Source organism: Eimeria tenella, genomic scaffold (assembly GCF_000499545.2).
Source record: "Eimeria tenella Houghton genomic scaffold, Eth_scaff25, whole genome shotgun sequence".
NCBI classification, from domain to species: Eukaryota; Apicomplexa; class Conoidasida; order Eucoccidiorida; family Eimeriidae; genus Eimeria; species Eimeria tenella.
The window spans coordinates 296153-314488 of NW_013542365.1; the positions used below are offsets into that span (position 1 = coordinate 296153).

Here is an 18336-nt window from a genome sequence, read left to right on the forward strand (position 1 = left end):
AAGAAACTTGCCTCGACCTCCCGCACACGGAAGTGGTCTATTATGGCCCCCGATACGTTGGGTACAACCAAAGGGCATTCGAGCGGGTGACGGCAGACGTTGCGAGCCACAGAAACTTCTGCAAGCAATAATCCGACAAAGGAAGGCCCAAATTATAAAATGCCGCCTCCCTCGTTTCCATTTTGGGTCAGTCACAAGTAGCAGAGGCTCTTTGAAACATTGGAATGCATGCGCTCGGGCAGCCCAGCAGCCTTGAAGCCCCCCTTGAACTAGAAGAGAAATACTCAGAGTCAGCAGAGTGGCCGATCATATACACGATTCTTATGCGTATTCAGTTACTGTGGCCACGTAAGAGGCAGCAGGCTAGCCATTCTGTGCCCATGATGCCGGCAACTTGCCATAACTTGTAGCTGCCGTAGCAGACATATCTAGCGGAGGAGCGGCCAGCGAAGGGTACAGAGGGAACTTCGTTTTTGAGTTTCTATGCTTATAGTTATATTTGGCTCTGCTGGTGTAGGGGTAGAGTAGATCTGCATAGAATGCCTTTTCATTTTCTGTCGCACGTGCCAACTGTGCGAAAAGTTGCATGTTGTGCAGCAGCAGCAGCTCGGTGAATCTCGCTGCTGTGCCTAACACCAAGAAAGAATCACATAACAGAAGTACGAATAGAGAACAAACGAGTTCATGGGTTCGCTACTAACAAGTTCGCGACCCCAACTTAGGGTCAGCAAGAAGATACGCTGTTCTGTAGTAAAGCACCATTTATAATGTGCTCAAAGGGGACGCAGCTCGACGCAGTTATTCATTCCACGGCTTTCCTTAATTGTCTCTCGTATGAACTTCCCTCGCCATTCCACTCCTTGCACGAGGAGTGAACGCTACAAAAGCGAGAACGAGACTCTTTGCCAAGTAATAATAGCGGTTCCATTGCGCTTTTGGAATGGCTGTAAAGCCAGACTTCATGCTGGCCGAACTGAGAAAGAGTCGTACAGATACTTTGAGAACACCAATATACGGTAGCACTTCTATTCGTCACAGAGGATGGACGCACAGTTAAGTGCGAGTAGGAGACTGCAGCAGAGGCCTTCCATTCAATATCCTTGTGCTTCTGACAAATAAGGGCGACAGGCCATGCATTGTCCCAGTTTGGATGATGCCTGGACGTTTCAGTTGAGTTCCTTAAGGAACGGTGCACTCGAGAGGAGCGGTGAATCCCCTCGTTGTTGGTACTACTGCAAGTTGCTTTGAAAACTGCTCGCTGCGTTTCCGAGGAGGCTAGTCCACCGCGATGTGTAGCTTTACAGCATACCAAAAGATAACACTTAAGTCATGTGTCCGCATTTAACAAGTAAAGCGGTTCGTGCTGCAGGGTGACGGGGACCGTGCAACACGCGGCAAAACTGCCGACAGGCCCAGTGGCCTGCTTCCTCCAAAACGGGTGAACTCAAGATACAAAATAATGGCGGGCCGCAGTAGAAACATATAATATGAAGCGAACGCGTCTAAAAAAAGTAAGCGGCCGGCTTCTGACTACTTCCGTAACCCAACACAGCGGATGATGCAAACAACCTCCCAAGATTACAAGGGAAGCTTCGGTGAAGGGGAGCCTGTTAACGCTGCCTCACCGGAAGGCTTTCGTCCCAAGCTTCTACGCCAAGAAGATATTGCACCACTGCCACACAAAAACTCTTACACAAGTTGCAACACTGGGTACGCCTGCGCCGCCACGACTAGGCAATTCGAAACTTCTACAGAAACGGACGAAACGAAATCGCTTCTGCCTCACCGCTTCTGCTTCCAAATCCCCAAAACAGTCTCGGCACCTTATCGGGAATACAGCGCGAGCGCAACGACAAAAGACATGGGCATTTCTTATTTTGAGTGCCATGCTCACGGAACCGCATTCAGTCAAGTCTGGCCACCACCATATACGTCACTTCGATGTTGCTGCTGTAGGAGAAGCAGCTGCCTCTGAAGCTGTTGCAAACGGAGCACCGTTTGCCTCAAGCGTTGCTCCTCCAACACGTCCTGCTGTGTCGTGCGTGTCGACTCAAGCTGCCTTCCCACTTGTCCCTGCTGAGGAGTGCTACTTATTGGCGACTGCGCCATTGACAGTCGCTGAGCTTGGTGTTGCAGGCTCCTGAGAGTGTCTTGAAGACGTTGTTGGCGTAGAAGCTCCTGTAGCTGGCGCTCCAGTTGCTGCTCGACTCGTGGACTTATGGCACTTTGAGGAGTTGCTGAAGTCTTCGGACGGATTGTACGCAAATGAGCAAGCTGCTGCAGCACTCTAGGGCTGCAATCAGCATTGTGCAGTGCAGGTGTCGGCCATCTCCTCTGTGCCGCCTGAAGCAATGCAGCGGATAGTTCCTGCTGTTGCAACTGCTGCTGCAGCACGTACCGCAACTGCTGCTGCAGGCGCGTCTCTTGGGTCGAGGAAATTCTCTCCGTTCCGGCTTGAGGTTGTTGATGCCCGTACTGCGGCTGATGCTCCTGCTCCTTTGTAGTTTGGACTAAATGCCAAAGCGAGAGGAGTGTTTCACTACTCATTTCTCTTCGCTCTCTTTGGAGAGCGGAAGAGCTAACTAAAGACGCAGGCTGCTGCACCGAAATTGGCGGTTGGAGCTGCATTGCAGAGCGCCTCAGTAAACCTGTTCCACTTGGCACCACTGTGGCGGAACTCCTCACCGCTTGAAGGTGGGGAGGCTCAGTGGGACGCTGCGAAAGGCTCGCAACAGTTCGTTGCTGCTGGTCCATACTTGGTTGCCTGTTGGTCTGCTGCATGTGAAGTCGCGCAGCATGCAGCACAGCCTGTTGCTGGCGGAACAGTGCAGCACTTCTAGCATTCAAGCCGCTAGCATCTTTAGGTATTCTGCGAGGCTGCGAAACTCGCCGCCTCCTCCAGGGCCTGAAAAGCCGATTCAGCCAAAAGGGTTCGCCCTGAGCGAGTGCCTCTATGTCTGCGTCGTGTGAGCACACATGCGGTGCCAAACTACGGACAGGATGCCTCGGCGGGACCACGCGCTTCTCAAATACTAGTAAGCTCCGCAGTGCTGCCGTGGCGTATTTGCGAGCCGATTGCACGCATAAACAGTTCGTCACTTTTGATGAGGTCTCTGAGCCACAAGTGCAAGCATTCGCCGTGCTTGTGTTGCTGCTGGATGCTTCATTTTCGATTCCCTGGTCAGAAGTCCGTTCCTGGCGGTTACAGTGGCAGCCTTGGGCAGTGTGGTGTAGATGCTGCAGGACAGATATGCTGCTAGGCAATGAAGAGTCCTCTATTGAGTGGATCTGTGAAAATAGGCTCAGAGCTCTGGCGAATCTGGAATTCTGTGCAGCAGCAGCAAACGGATCCAGTGTGCGTTCTGTCTCATCTTCTGATGACGCCTCGTAGTGTGACCCAGCTGATATATCCCTGTCACCGAATTCAGTCCTTTCGCCTTGCGTATGGTCCAAACCCGCAGTAAATGTTGACGTGCCGTCCGAATCCATCCGGCTACTCCCTCCTGAACAGTCAGCAACAGTAGCGGCTGCAGCGAATGCCGCTGCAGTGCGAGTGCTTTCCGACTTCCCAGCCAGCGTGGAACTGCGTGTGCGGCGAACTGTCGAACATTCTTCTTGTTCATCAACCTCAAGGGACACTTGAAGATTTTCCCCTTTTCTTTCTATGCCTGACGCACCACCTGTTGCCGCGTGGTTCCTGCGTCGCTTTAAAGCGTCGGCTGCCACGGTGCTAGTGTTGGCGTCGGCTGCTTTCTCGGAAGAAGCTTTGTCTTTACAGGGTGTGCAAGAACGGCTTGCACGCCTCGCAAGCTCCGGCGACTGCGTTTGTTTTGAAGGGACCTGCGCCTTCACACCTTGGGCTTCTGAAGAATCGAGCGGCTGCTGAACCGAGTGGTCGCCGCGTTCAGTTTTCGAGCGAGTGCGAAACTTTCTGCGCCTCGCTGCAACCCACGACCTTATCCTCTTAGACTGCAGCTCATCTAACCGCTTGCACAGCTGCCGCGTACGAGCAAGAAGGCTTCGGGCCTTGTCAACAAAGAGCCGCTTCAACGCGGCCATCTGCAACTCCTCACACGCTGCCAGCTGCTGCTGAGACAGGAATTTTGTGCGTTTTTCTGTTTTTTGCTCCGCTAGAGTATTCAAAGACCCAAATACGTGGTGCAGCAAATCCTCGCTGAGGCTGCCCGCACCCTCAACTCCTGTACTAGTCCCGGCACCCACAGTACTGCCTTGCTGCTGTGCTTTTCTGTCCTTCTCCAGCTGGTGCTCTTGCCCCGGGAGATTTGAAAGCCAACGCTCTTCATGCACGTCTTCTTCAAGTTGTTCCCGCCTATCCCCCCTATTTTGCTGCTTATTCATGCGTTGGCTGAAAGCCTTTGCCTTGCACAATGGGCAGCTCCAATGAGCGTTGGGCTGGAGCTCCGCAGGCGTTGGTGGAGGAAAAGCACAACCAATGTGGAAAACATGCCGACACGACTTCGATGCAGCTGGTGCAGAAGGCGAACCGGACATATCGTCTTTGGAGTCTAGAGCAGATGCTGGCATACCGTCACAGAGCAACAAGTCTCCTTCACCGCGGCATAACCAACACAACTGCTCATGCTGCAAGGGCTCGGACGTATTATTCCTTTCTGTCTGTCTTTCCGCAACTCTCAAAGACGACCCACCGCCAATGGCCGAGATAAAGTAACTGTTTGCAAGATTCTTCAGCACCAGAGAGTCCACGACAGTTGCCATCTCGTGCAGCTGCTCCTTGCTATTAAGCGGCGGGAAGGCAGCGCACAGCCTCTCTAGAGTCTCCATCAGCAGCACACCCACTGACACGGCTGCCATTCGAGGTGGCCTGGTGTTTCTGGCATATGCTGGAAATGCTGGCAGCATCAGTTCCTTCACAAAGACTTCCAGCGGAACCGCGACTGCAGCTGCGGGATCCGACGGCGACCCAACCGCTTCAGCCTCCCGCGGCTGCCCCACTCCTGAATCGGTTTTTGGAAACGCATGTGCCATATCACGTATTGGCTTGAGCACTTCATCTCGAATGACTTCGTTGTTCTTCGCAAGAAGCAAGAGGAAGGCCTCCATATTCAGCGTTTTACCTCCAGACCCCCGTTTGAGGCGCCGAGCAAACGCCTGCGATAGCAGAAGCGCAGTCTCCTTGAGAGGGGATTCCTGGTTATTCTTCATACCATTGTTGCTGCTCGTGCACATAATGAGGGCATCAAGAAAGTCACTCAGAAGAGGAAGACGCTGCGGCTGCTGCTGAAGATCATCCGGAGCATTTTGGGTGCAGCCTTGCTGTTCCTGCATCAGCAACGTGGGAGTACTTCGTTGTCCCTGCTCTGCATCACCAACTGACGGTGAAGGAGTCAAAGGGAATTCAGAAAGAAAGCTTCTGTAAAAAAGACGCTGAGCGGCAGTGGGTAGGCTCTGCAAGAAGCTCGAGGCTGTCTCCGACAGACACTGAACCGGAGGCACCGTAGGAGGCCTATCTCCTGCTGCTGCTTCATCGTCCCCATCCCCAGAAAAACCGGCTGTCTTTGCTTCACATGCGAAGCCTTCATCGTCAACTACACCGTCTATCCATTCCTCGACAAGGAAACGGCTCCTATTTGAGCTAATCGGATGCTGCGAAGCAAAAGCCTCAAGAAGCCGCAGGCTGCCTCTCTTTATGAAAGCCAGGCAGTGCGCGAGAAAATACTCTTCGGCTGCCGCAACTTGCGGCACTCTTCGTTCAGACTCGCATGTTTGAAAGCTTCGACGACTGCTTCCAGTTTCTGCCCAGTGCTCCCCTTCTGCGTCGGTAAGTCCTAAATCTGACTGATCCGTCAGATAGTGACCACACAAAACACGGGGAAGCGGTGGCATCGGAAATCCCGAAAACGGACACTGTGGCAACAAGCCTTGTGAAGGCTGCCGGGAGGGCTCGGCTACCGACTCTCCCGATGGCTCAATTTTGTCCGCACTGAGTAAGATATTGTCAATGCGTCCTTCACGCTGCTCCCCTTCCAGTCCAGGAGAAGCATGTGGACGTCGGGCAGAAGTAGACACTGTTGTGGTTGGAGGTAAGCAAAAGTAGTCCAGTGCGAAATTCCTGCCGTCTTCCCTGGGGGGTAGTGGGAGTTGTAGACACTCGTGAGCAACAGCTTCCGCAGCGCGCAACCCTGTAGGCATAAACAATATGGCATAAACAATATTAGCACCTTAAGCCGATGTTATTAGCGCTTTTTCGCTCGATACTCCCAAACGTCCCTCATATTAGTGTGCACTTGAGGTGAACAAATACGCTAGAGACATGAAAAAGCCTGCAGAGTCCCCGTTTCGCACTGCGGAAAAACAGCCAACGGCTGAAGCAAACGCTTTCTATGAAGTACCCACGTGAGCCAGCTCTCTAGTTTCGCCAGCTCTCTAGTTTTTTCCAGGTCAACATCTCTAAAATTGCGATAGCAATACAAATTATACGGTTACCAATATTGCTAGAGTTAGATAAAGTGGCAGAAACACACCCGTGTCATATGCCCCATCAACACACTGGAAGTAGGCCTTGCTAAGGTGCTCTCCACAGAACACCACGCGAGGATCATTAGCTGGGTGGGGGGCCCTCATGATGTCGAGGTCGTTGTCATAGGCGTTCACTCCCTGCAGTCTCAACAATACTGATCAGAATGAAATGTGACGGACAAAACTGCTACCTATCGACTATCAGCCTCTTTAGTCGCCTCGGTTTTGAGCTCCCTTGCAGTGTTCTCCATCAAAAATCAGATTTAGGGATCTGAGCTTAAGTACTGCCTTAAAGGTCCATGGAGGTGAAATGACATCAAAGGCAGCTCACAGGAGTAGAGTAAGAACCTCGAGAAAAACAATCTTCATCCCAGCGTGACACCACGAAATCAACTGGCCGAGGGAAGGACGAGTCAGATATGCCGAACATCCGCTGCAGCAATGCCAGCACTTCGGCCACCACCTGAACAGCAACACAGCAACACAACATGCAGGCTAAGGTAATCCCTGCCTAATGTGGCGCCTCCGAAGCTTTCCTGCTTGTCGGCTCCCACATATGAATATGAACCAGAAATATTCGTCAACGAGATCTGGGCTCACCTCCTGATCCGTAAGAAGACCTCCGTAGCCACTGGAAAACGGAGGGAAACAGTGGGCGAGGAGGCAGCCCGGCTTCCCATAAGCATGGAGGTTCAAAAATTGAAACTTCTGGTCAAGGCAGTTCAGCTGGAGACCCCGACCATGCCAAAAAACATCATCGGGGTGCCACCGAATGACCACCTGATGCAAAAGAGCGCACAAAACAGAATAGTTACTCGCACAAATTTACCTTTGCATTCGTGTCACCACCGCAATGCCAGGGAGCAAAAGTACAAAAGATCCTCGTAGACGTTCACGCACTACTCTACAGACTATTCTACAGAGATCAAAGAAGAGGCTTCGCTAATTAAGCGATGAAGCTTCCGCTGTCGCTGGCTACTTCGCAGACCGTGCAAAACAGACGAGCTACTCAAAAAGTACAACACGGCAAAGGCAACAGGTGTACGCACTTTATTGTGGCAACCCATCCTATAGCGTGCAAGAGCTCGGCGCCTGTCGGGACCCAGAGGAGGTGAAAAGTCAATCAGCCCAAGAGTTGGCGGAACTGTTCCCTCAGCGGTCAAGGCTCGGGTCGGTGGCAAAGGCGCTAAAGCAAGTTGCGCTAGCGGGACAGCCACCACACAGTACTTCGCGTGCGCCCTGACAAGAAAAACGGTGGCGACATGCGAACCTAATAAGATGCGAGACCCTTCGTGGCCACTCCATGCCGTTCTGTTTAGGATGCGAAAAGTGCACCAGAAATGAGCACTGGCGTGAGGATGCATCAATGTGAAAAATATTTGGTCGAGACAACGCAGCAAATGCTCAGCAGCAGGCCAAAGGGCCTTGAGGTGCGCACCGTACACTGAATATCAGAAGGTAACCAATGCAGCGTTCGCGATTTCCGAGTACGCAGATACAATCAGGTTCTTACCAGACGTGGGTAGGAGGCTCTTCTTGCTTTTCCGCCTGTGGGAGCCCATGAGAGGCCCTATGTCGGAGGCGACGGTTGACTTCAACTCGAAGCCGTACAGGATGAGTTTCAGTGAGGAGAGATCTGCCACAGTCGCCCTCTTCTTCCTGGGCAGTCAAGTTATCCCCTGACGTGCCTCGTGTGACACCTGCACGCGAATCGCTCTTCTTTCCAAGCGGATTCTTTAAAGCTTCCACGGGGTTGGAAGAAACAATGCCTCCGTACTCGGAAGTACGAGTGCGACCCTCCTTGACACAAATGGACTGGACAGTGGCTTCAGTTACAACAAATGGAGAAACTTGTAAGCACAAAAATAAAGGGAGCCAGCCCCAGCCATCCACCACAAGCTTATCGGCGGAGTTCGCAGAAGACGCGGAAAAAGGATACACGCGGACATTTTGCTCCTGTTGCAGGGCTGCCTCCAGCGATGACTGCTGCATGCGCAGTCGCTGCATGCTGGGGGGGGGCGGCACCACAAGAGGCACTGGCGGAGGCCCTCGCTGAGGGTTCAGCAGCTGCTCCCTCAGGGCCGGCCCCACTCCTGCAATTTCGTAGGGGTAATTCTTGACAGCAGACAATGGCAATTCCCTCAGATCGCCGACATAGCCCAATCGTGACTGCAAAACGACCAGCAGCATGCGGGCCTCTGTTGGCGTAAGGGTCGGAGAGTTGCGATGCCTTACCACACGGCAGTCCTTAATACTGGCCTCTTTGTTGCCTGTGCTGCAAGTCAAAAGCCCTTCTTCTGCCTCAGCCTCTGCCAGTATTTCGCATAAGGAAATTTGCAGAGCATCCCATGCCGACCGTCGAACGCCCCTATTGTCGTGAAGCGACAACGGAGGTACCAGCCGCGTCTGTGTGTAAGCTCCTCCTGCTGTGCTGCACTTCTTAGGACGACTAGCCTTTAACCCCGGCTGGCCAGTACTGTTGCTACTGCTGTTTGCGCTGCCTCTCGTTCTCGTGCAGACACCAGATTGCCTCTTCATCCATTCCTTCCTGGGTGAAGGCTGCTGAGCAGAATCAAGCTCGCCTGCATCTCTGTTCTCCGTTCCAATGTCCCCGGCACAACGCTGATTGTTCTCATAGGTCGAAATTGCTTTGTCATCTTGTCCCCCTGAGCTTAGCTGTGCGAAAGCTCCGGCATTTGACGACTCCACGTCGGTGCTCACAGCATCAGCAGTCGGTGTTTTTGAGGTCTTGGCATATCCCGCTGGCGGAACAAGAGTAGCGGTTGGTCCCCATATTCTCCCCTTCCTTAACTCAATATCTTCCGCACCAGCGCTAACCGGTGTGGCCTTTTCATCTGCTTTCCGCTGAATTCCACCACAAATCCCAGTACAACAAAGGGGGCATCCTCCGTAAGCTCGGATGGCTTTGCGAACGAACGCATCCCCTAAAGGGTAGTACAGGGAGAAGCGAGAGGCTGAGATGTGCTGGTGAAGACTCTTTCCTTTGGTGCCTGGAACTCCGTGACAGCAAGGGTCAGAAGGGTCATGTTGTTCAGTGGATCTCTGCTCTTCTTCGCTCTCGAACCCTCTTTGGTCTGTTGGAGGTGCGGAAGAAGATGGGCCGTTCTCACAATTCTCCGAACTCGAACGGCGAGGAACGCCTATGGTTTCCTGTTTGACGGCTTGTTTGCGAAAGCCAGAATGACCCAACTGACGCCTGCCCGTATTGTTTGTAACTTCCCCTAGTGTCGACGGACTTGTGGCTTTTGCGTTGCAGACGGAACGTTGTCTCTTCAGAGCGGCAAGCAATATCTGGTCCAGAGAGGGGGAGAGGAACTCTGCAGCAGGAATGGTATTTGGCAAGGAAGCGGCGGGGGGACCCACGCTCCCCCCTGGAGTGAGGGGTGGAGGCAGGTGCAACAGCTTTGCCGCCGTTCTCTCACGTAAGCGGTCAAGAAGCTGGTGGACTTTCAACACAGAGACAAAAGGAATCTCTTTTCCCGAATTCTCGTCATTCCAACTGCAACAACGCCCAGAGGAGGAAACATTGGGGAAGGGAAATGCTACCACACATTGCAATGGAGGAGGGAAACGCTACCACACACTGCACATCTGGCAATGTCATGGTAATTTTGCTGAAGGATATCAAGTGCATGCGCCTAAGTCCGTGAAGCATATGCTCCTTTCACGTGCCCACGCACTGCACTCAACGATGCACGAGTGTCCACTTCTTAGGCTGTGCAGTGTGAAGATATGAAGACCAACCAAAGTGTCCAGTTAGCAAAGTCAACTCCATATAGGGCCTTGAGCCTACGTACCTTGCAAACAAAGTAGATTCCCAGTTCTGCTTTCCAGCAACGTCGGCTACTAAAGGCTGTAGGACCGCTGCAATGCCACTCACAGATCGAGATGGCTCGCGGCGCCAGCGGCAGTCTGTAGTGCCTTCGCCCTCCTTCGGGTGTGCCGTTACGCAATGCATGTACGACGCTCCCAAGTCAATGACAACCCCTAAAAAGGGAATAAAAAACATTAGCAAAAACAAGGCTGTTGTGTGCGAAAGAATTACGGATGCAGTGAGGGCAAGCACCAAGGCAAACACCAGAATATAACCTGCTCTGTAGCCCGCCATCTCTGCAAAATTCAAAGCTGCAGGCTGAAGTCAACAGCAAAAATGAAAGTAAAAACTTACGTTCGACTCTGCGGCCATCAGGAAGTTCCCTCTCAGGCATCACGGAAGAAAACGTCCGCCCCCCTACCCGCTGACGTCCTTCGAAGACGATCACCGACGCCCCGCAACGCCGAAGATAGGCAGCAGCTGCCAGCCCTGCCACTCCCGCTCCCACCACTGCTACGTCAACTACGAACGAGGGCACCTCTCCTTGCTGTTGCTGCTGCTGATCCTGCTGCTGAGGCCGCCTTACACTGGCCCCTCTCTCCTTCCCCTTCGCTTCTGTTTGCTGATGCGGCTGTTGCTGTGGGATGTGCACCTTCTCAGCGCCAAGAACTTCCCTAAGTGGAATGCCAAATCCCAGAAGGTCTCTAGGCTCGACTGCCCCGAACACTGAGACACAAAACGTAGCAGAATCGAGGGAGATTACAGCTGGCAAATATGACTCACTGAAAGCCTACAGAAACATGCCCAAATACCAATACGCTCGCCTGCTCACGAACTTGAAACAGAATGCAGAAGAAAGGCACATGAAAAACAGCAGTTGCATCAATCTACACCATGCAAAAGATAATTAGCAAGGAATGCATGCAGTCTACGGTGAGAATCCACCAACAGTCGTGCAAAACTTGAACATATGGCAGGCAAGCGTCCATGATTCAAAGGCCGCGTGCTAGTATGAGCAAATTTCATGACTTTGCTCTTACGGGAGCGCCGGCAGAGAGGAATTTCTTCAGTTTCAGCAGCCGCCCGCGCTTGTGGTCGCTTGCGGCCAGCAGTTCTCTGGCTCCATATCTGCTGCTGAGAGCACTGCGATGCTCTGCCTGCGCCAGACTCTTTAAAGTCTTCATTTGGCCCTCCGTTTCCCTGCTGCTGCTGACGCAGCAACTCCCTCAAGGACGCCACGCGAGCGGAAACGTCGCGGGAGTAACAAGCATCAGCAGTGAAACTTTCGTACTGAGACAAAGGAACTGCGGCGCAGGAGCTGACGTAAGAACGAGTGGAACCAGGGGAGAACTGGGGGTGATGCTGACCACTACGGCCTGCTAGGCTCTCGTTTGCTATCACCTCTTCCAGAAGCAAAGCTGACTCTGCAGCCTCGACTACCCGACGGCTTGGAGTCCGCTTCCTCTTTGTTGTAGTTTCCGGGAGAGTTTCCTCAATAGCAGAGGGAGAAGACCCTAAACGGCGCCTTCGACGAGCCTTTCCATCCCTACCCCCCTGGTCTGAAGCTTCATCGCTTCTGCTTGGAGAGTTACAGCCAGAAGTCCCTCCCTGAAGGTGCTGGCTTTGCCTCTCCGCCGCGTCTTGTGTACTCTGATGATCACTTAGGTTTGCACTGGACTTGTCTTCGGGGGCAGCAAGCCCGTCCTCGTGAGGCAGCATTGCTGCTCAGGCCCCCCGGGTGCCTGCTGCAGTCCCCTGGCAGTCTCAGCAGCATCTGCCCTCCGTGGGATGCTCAGTGCCTGGACAGTGGCAGGCCTGTGTCCACTATCCACGTCGCTTGCTTTTGCAGCTTCATTTGAAGGGGCGCTGTTCGGAAGCACAGTGACTCCGCACGGAGACGTTCCGCTGGCCAGGCCAATCTGGCAGTGTTGTTCGTAACCCAAGCAACCGCAACAGCTTGGAGTTGTGGAAACTCTCAAAAACACTCGAGAATATGTTTGCCACAGAAAAAAAGAAGCGAGGTGGCGCTCTCCCCTAACAGTCCAGACAGCCACATCGAGGCGACGATTACTCAGTGCTCGTGAAGTTCCCACCAGCGCTTCACGCGTTCAGTGCAGTGCAACTCCCCACTAACAGGGGCTGATGTCTCTCTAGGGTAGCACCGTTGAACAGTCACCAAGAGAGCTTGCAGAGAACAATGTGACGCCCGCTCGAAGCTGGTCTTTCCACAGGGCCTGAGGACGGAGATCATTTACTGTCAACTATCAGCAGCATTCTATAATGTGTATTCTTCTGTCCAATTTGACTATTCAGTCGTTGCGGCTTTCCAGCAGTGCATGCGTAGATGATGGAGAATGGATGGGCCTTGGTGTGGGGGGGCCCACGAGGCGCAAAAAGCAAGCTGCGCTCGACACAGCAAAGAAAACAATGATGAATATACTTTTTATTCTAAAATCAAACGCCTGCCTTAACCACTGCATAGACTGAGTGACAGAAATAGGTCTTAGCTAGCAAGGGCATCCCCCCTTATCTCGTCGTGCAATGTCTGTTCAATTAGCCACGGGAAGCTATCCGACCCTGGGGTAGGTCAGCCGATTTCTCACATTCCTGCATTTTTGTATATTTCGTTTACTGGGCTGCTTCTGGACAACAAGTTACCGCGACGCTTTACACACTGGTGGTGCTTGGATAGCTTCTAGCGTCACGTTGCAGTAGTATCGTATTGCACGGAAGCGGAGAGCGAACAATTTCCAAAAGCTCTTCACCGTGTTGTAGTTCAGCTGCTTTAATCTTTTAGGTAGCAATGAAGAGAGATTATGTAAAGGGTCGTTGAGCCCTTTTGGCGGATACGAGGAAATGCAGCCTGGGAGTGCGCTACTTTTCAGTGTGCATAACCGAGGAGAGGGTATGTTTAGATCTACATGCGTGTCCTCAACTTTCTTTTCACAGCCGTGCAGCCTTGTGCAGTAAAGCAAGCGTTTCAGGCTCTTTATTCCTGTACCAGGGTCTATTCAACCAAACAAAACAACCATTGCCCCAAGTGACCAAAGCTGGCCCGAAAGGCCAAAGCTTTTGGTGGCTTATGTTTCAGTTGAGACTTGAGGTGAATCTAGCTATGAAAATCAGTGCATCATGACTTCAGAGCTCTCAGTATGATGCCAAGGCTCAGTTTAAAAGTTTGCAAAGCCCTGGATGCCACAAATAGGACTTGCAGGATTTAGAACCACTTGGATGAGAACACAGCTAGCCGTGGAGAGGGTTCGGTAGCTCAGCAAGAGGGTAAGTGAAAAGGAAGATAACAGTGCCATCGAGCCACTGTGGCGGGAAGGTTTCGTCGCAAATATGAGTTGCCTAATAGTATCTAACAACCCGAAGAGCCTTAAACTCAGCCATGACATCCTGATCGGCGTAGCAGCCAGCGAAGGCGGTACTTTAGAGAGGCCCGTACACTGCAGGACTTTCTTCTCGCAACCTTCTAGCATCCGTTGTCTTTTTCACCTATTTTTAAGATTTTCACACACTTGAGACAGGGGATTTGCTCCGCAACAAAGAGTCTACTATGGTAAGCGAGAAGGAATGCCTCACCCACGGCGTAGCTACTTTTACTTAATAAAAATTTAAGAAAGTAGAGGCTTCAAGATTACGGGAGTTCTCACTTAGGCGAGAACAGCCGTGCTGATGCCTGTAAGGCCAGAAATGGCCTTCACCACCTATGAGCAAATAATAGAAATTCGCGGGATATGTGTAGAAACGGAATGGCAGAAGCTCAAAGCGCCTCATCTTCTTTGAGTCTCTGCCAAATCCTCTGCCAGAATCCTGCTTGTTTCGGAGGCAATATGGCGCTACTGGTGTCAAACATAAACGCTTCTGCGGTCAAGAGTGCCTGAAGAGGGCTCCTGAAGCCCTCTTCCAGCCATGCTCGCTGAGCACTATTGACAGCTTGTGGAGAGGAGGCCTCGCCAGTGAGCCAGCCAGCGGAGCAGTGTCTGCCTTTGGTACTTAATTCATCAGCTCTTGAGGCAACTGACAGATTTAAATGTAGCGGCGGGCACCTCCTACTCATCCGCCAGTGCATTTGTCACGGACGCAGTGGAGTACTGCTGTCCTTCAGCCGTCAAGTGTCCCAAAATCCTGAAACGCATTGTTAAAAGCAAGCATCGTGGCTGCTTAAAGCTTTTAGTATGTTTTTGAAGAAAGAACTGCAGCTTTTTCTACTCGGACTTCCTTTCCGCAGCATGGCGTGTTCCCCCTTGTGCAACTTGCAAAGCCATGCAAGTGGTGTATAGCACTTCCTGAACCTAATAGTCAAGTGTAAATCTTATCTTTCAGCCTATTCATATCAATGCATGTATGTTGCGCGTCAAGTACCGGCCAAGTGGCTCCGCGTCACTACGTCTGAAGAGTGGCAGGCATTAGGTGTGACGTGAAATAATAGGCTTAAGCCGCAGCGGCAAAGCAGAAACCCAAGTAGCCGACATCTTCCCTATCTAAGGCTGCAATCATGTTCCTTAATACTGCGTGAGGAAGGCATTCACATTTTCCTTATCTACGTAGGACGCTTGTGCTAGCACTCAACGCGCCAAATAGTCGACGAAGAGGAAAGCACTACAATCCGTTTTGCTTTCGTTACTGGCCCAAAGAAGTACCTAGCCGTGGCTTTCCCCAGCTGTCTCCTGCCAGTGTATGTAGTGGGGTTGATTTCACAAGTCTTCCTTCGTTACCTGGCAACAGTGCACGCAGTTTTTACGGAATTAAACGTTACGTGCCATGGCGCCGCAGATTACACTTTGTTGGGTTTTCCTGACCAAATTGCTTTTTTGTGATAAGTGCATTTTTTGAATTTTTGATAACCCCTCTGCACCGGTCCTTGTTCCTCTGCTCTCGCTCCAAGCTCAAGCTCATCACCCTTTGCTAATCAAAGAATACCATTTCGTATGGCCAGCCAGATAGGTAATACATTACGTGCTATCAGAGCGACTGGAAACCAGTAAATTTATTGCTAGCGAGGAAAGCAGCCTGCGGCCAGCTGTCTCGCAGAACTCATGCATGTTCAGAAGCGGCAGTTAAGAGAAATGGTAGAGGATTGAAAATGAGCAATTTGGCTATTCCAACTTCAAGTTCTGCTGCAAAGCAGTAATTTCGCGTTGTAAACCCTGGACACTGTGCCGCAAAGACGCTATGTTTCAAGAAAATACAGCATAGGCCACCTGTCTGATGGAATAGCCTGGTTGCAAAGTATTCCCGTTCTGCCCAGGACCAGCATTTGCTGCCAGTCCTATTAGCTGCTCCTCCTACTCGTGCGTGGCTTCCGCTCCACAGCTTGTTGTAGGCTGTGCTTCCCCGCTAATGATAAATGCGCCGGCCTTCAGTCACCGTGGCAGAGCGCTGCTTCGCAAAGTTCATGACAGAGGCCCTAAACGTGACAACGTGTTCTTCAGCAGAGCGGTCTGCCAGAACTCACTCGCAGCCGGGCTCCCTTTCCAATCTGACTTCAACGCTTGGCCACCAGCTTCTGAAAGCGCAGAGCCTAACATGCACGGCGACCAGTTTTCTCTATTTGGCTTTGAAGCCATGAAGGGGAGCTGGGCTGGGCAGTTTCGCAGGCTTCCTTCCACATTGGAGGTTCAGCCCAACACCGCGTGAGCCGCTGCTGAACGTAGTACAAAGAAGCGAAGGACGAATGGGTTGCCTTACCTCTCTTGTCAGGCTAAGGTTGATGAGGTGGGGGCGACAGGTGCTTCGCACAGCTCAAGAGTCTTTCCACTGGTTACTTAGTATTTAACGCTGCTATTTGCTCAGATATATATAGTATAAACAGCTGCTATAAGCTGAGAGTGCAAGTTATTGAGCGCTTAAAACTGCTAAAAACTGAGACCTGCAAATGTGCCCAACTATCAGCGTGCCCCTTGCGAAAAACCATGAAAAGTGCCTCACCTCCGCATAAAAAATGGAATTTTTAGTCAGATGGAACGAATATCCATTTTGTGAAGCAGAGTAAGGGAGTGTGGCTGAGCGTGCGAGCCACAGGATATAATCTTCGCGCCCAGATTGAATAGTGAAAGAAAGCGGCTCCACTGCAGCAGACAGGTCTAGTAGAGAGTTGAATGCTTTGATTTATTCCAATTCACATAATATTTGCACGAATTCCTTGGAGTAAGGGTGGGTAAACCTCCCCCTGCAGGCAGCTGCCGCAGTACTTTCCAAGCGGGCCACTCAAGTTGCACAAAATAGTGCATCTTTTTAGTAAATGGAGACCATTGACTAGGTAGCAATCCACTACACAGATCACGCGCTCTAAGGGCAAACATAATTCAAGCTTTGAAACTATTACCTGATGTGCTTTAGTGGGATATGCTTACCCTTTCGTTTTTGTGCCTGTGTTTACCAGGGACTAGGAGTGTTTTTCCCTCTCTTGTAAATACAACCACTGTTATTAGCTGCAATCAAGTCTCACGCTATATAGGAGCTAGTAACAAGTGAAGTTATTCCGAAACATTCAAGGAGTCAGCCCTCCACGTCATTCCTACATATCCTTTAAGAGTACCGCCAACGGCCGGCCAACATTTGGGATTCGTGTTCCCTAGGTTGCAGTGAGAGTAAATCAGCTATAAACTGCTCAATCACTTGAAAGTATACAGAAATTCACTCACAAGTGGACGCCATAAGTGTCCACTTTCAATGGTCCATTTCTTATTTTCCATTCGTTTCAGTTCTATCATGCTTTTGGTTTGGGCATTTTCAAACTGGCTCCGTTCCTCCTCCACATGACTGTACCACTTTGCTGTTTCGCTTGTGTTTGTGTGTTAGTTTAGACGTATGTTTGCTTGATTTCCTTCTGTCAGATAAGGACAATTCATTTGACCTTCAAGAACACAGTATTTGCTTCCACCTGTATTCGAGTATTCTACCTGTCTGGTGAGGCCTGGCTTGGATTGAGCCTGAAGGATCTAACTGATTTACATTCATAAAACCACAAAATCAACATAAATCCACAACTTCATGGGCATTCACAACAACCGTGCTCAGGAGGCGAAACATCCTGATTCAAAGGTATCCTGTACTAAATGCCTCTTCTGCGCAGGTTCCAATTCTAATAAACGTGGATATTTGGTTGTAGCTCCGTCACCAAATAGTGTGTCCCAATTAAAGCCGATTTCTTCGAAGCTTTTTAGTATAAATCTACGTCACAGAGTTCATGATTTGCATGCGCTGTCTGTGCAGAGCCAAGCAAGGACGACAATCACCGTTGAACACAACACTAAAATACTAAGTAATTTAGCGTAGTATACAGCATACAATACGAAAGACCAAGTAGCTTCGCGCAGCATAAAGAATACTCGAGTCGCACTGCCGACTGTTCGCAGTCCTGCACAGCTGTCTACTGGGCGCTGTCACCAGCCTTTGTAGACCTGGTATTCCGAGTTCAGCATCAGCGAGTATACATTTATATCGTTAGATTGAAGTAATTCGAGTAACTGATCTACTGAAATTAAACAATCATTACCCCGCAGACTTGAAACCTACAAAACTCTGGGTCTCGCGTCAAATGCGATCTGCCTTGCTGGCAATATTGTGAGGCGCTGTCCATGCCCACAATATTCACGGGACAGTATTCCAGTGCAGTTCAAGTATTTTTCGTTTTAAATACTTGTGCACGCTTGTAATACGCATTTCATGGAAAATCTCGGAATATCGTGCTCTGCAGCAGTCTGCCAAATATTTGTTTGGCTTCCGTTGAGCCGACTGATATTTCCTCAATGTATTAGTCCCCTTGAAAGAGACAATGGAATTAAAAACAACCCAACCCTGTTTCTTAATGTAGTTTTTGATGAAGAAGTCCCATCAGCTAATGGAGGCTGCATGCAGTGGCCACAGCCCCCCTTTTGCCCTCATGTGGGGTAGGGCGCCTGGCTCTGTGGAAATGCTGGCGGAGTATTTCGTGTTTTGTTGGTCTATCTTCGTCGCACCTTTTGTATTTTTTCATTTAATTAAGTTTAGCGAAG

The 18336-nt window shown here is 51.0% G+C and overlaps 1 protein-coding gene across 1 annotated transcript; it reads right to left on the reverse strand.

Moving 5' to 3' along the window:
- Positions 1-1908: 1908 nt before the first annotated feature.
- On the reverse strand, positions 1909-12052 carry ETH_00024850 (amine oxidase, flavin-containing domain-containing protein, putative; the record flags this gene model as incomplete). The annotated part of the gene is made up of 9 exons (XM_013375081.1): positions 1909-6161; positions 6504-6636; positions 6830-6961; positions 7099-7278; positions 7548-7737; positions 8012-10018; positions 10317-10506; positions 10688-11059; positions 11374-12052. The coding sequence occupies 9 exons, from the start codon at positions 12050-12052 to the stop codon at positions 1909-1911; spliced, it is 8136 nt and encodes a 2711-aa protein (XP_013230535.1).
- Between the last annotated feature and the right edge of the window lie 6284 nt (positions 12053-18336).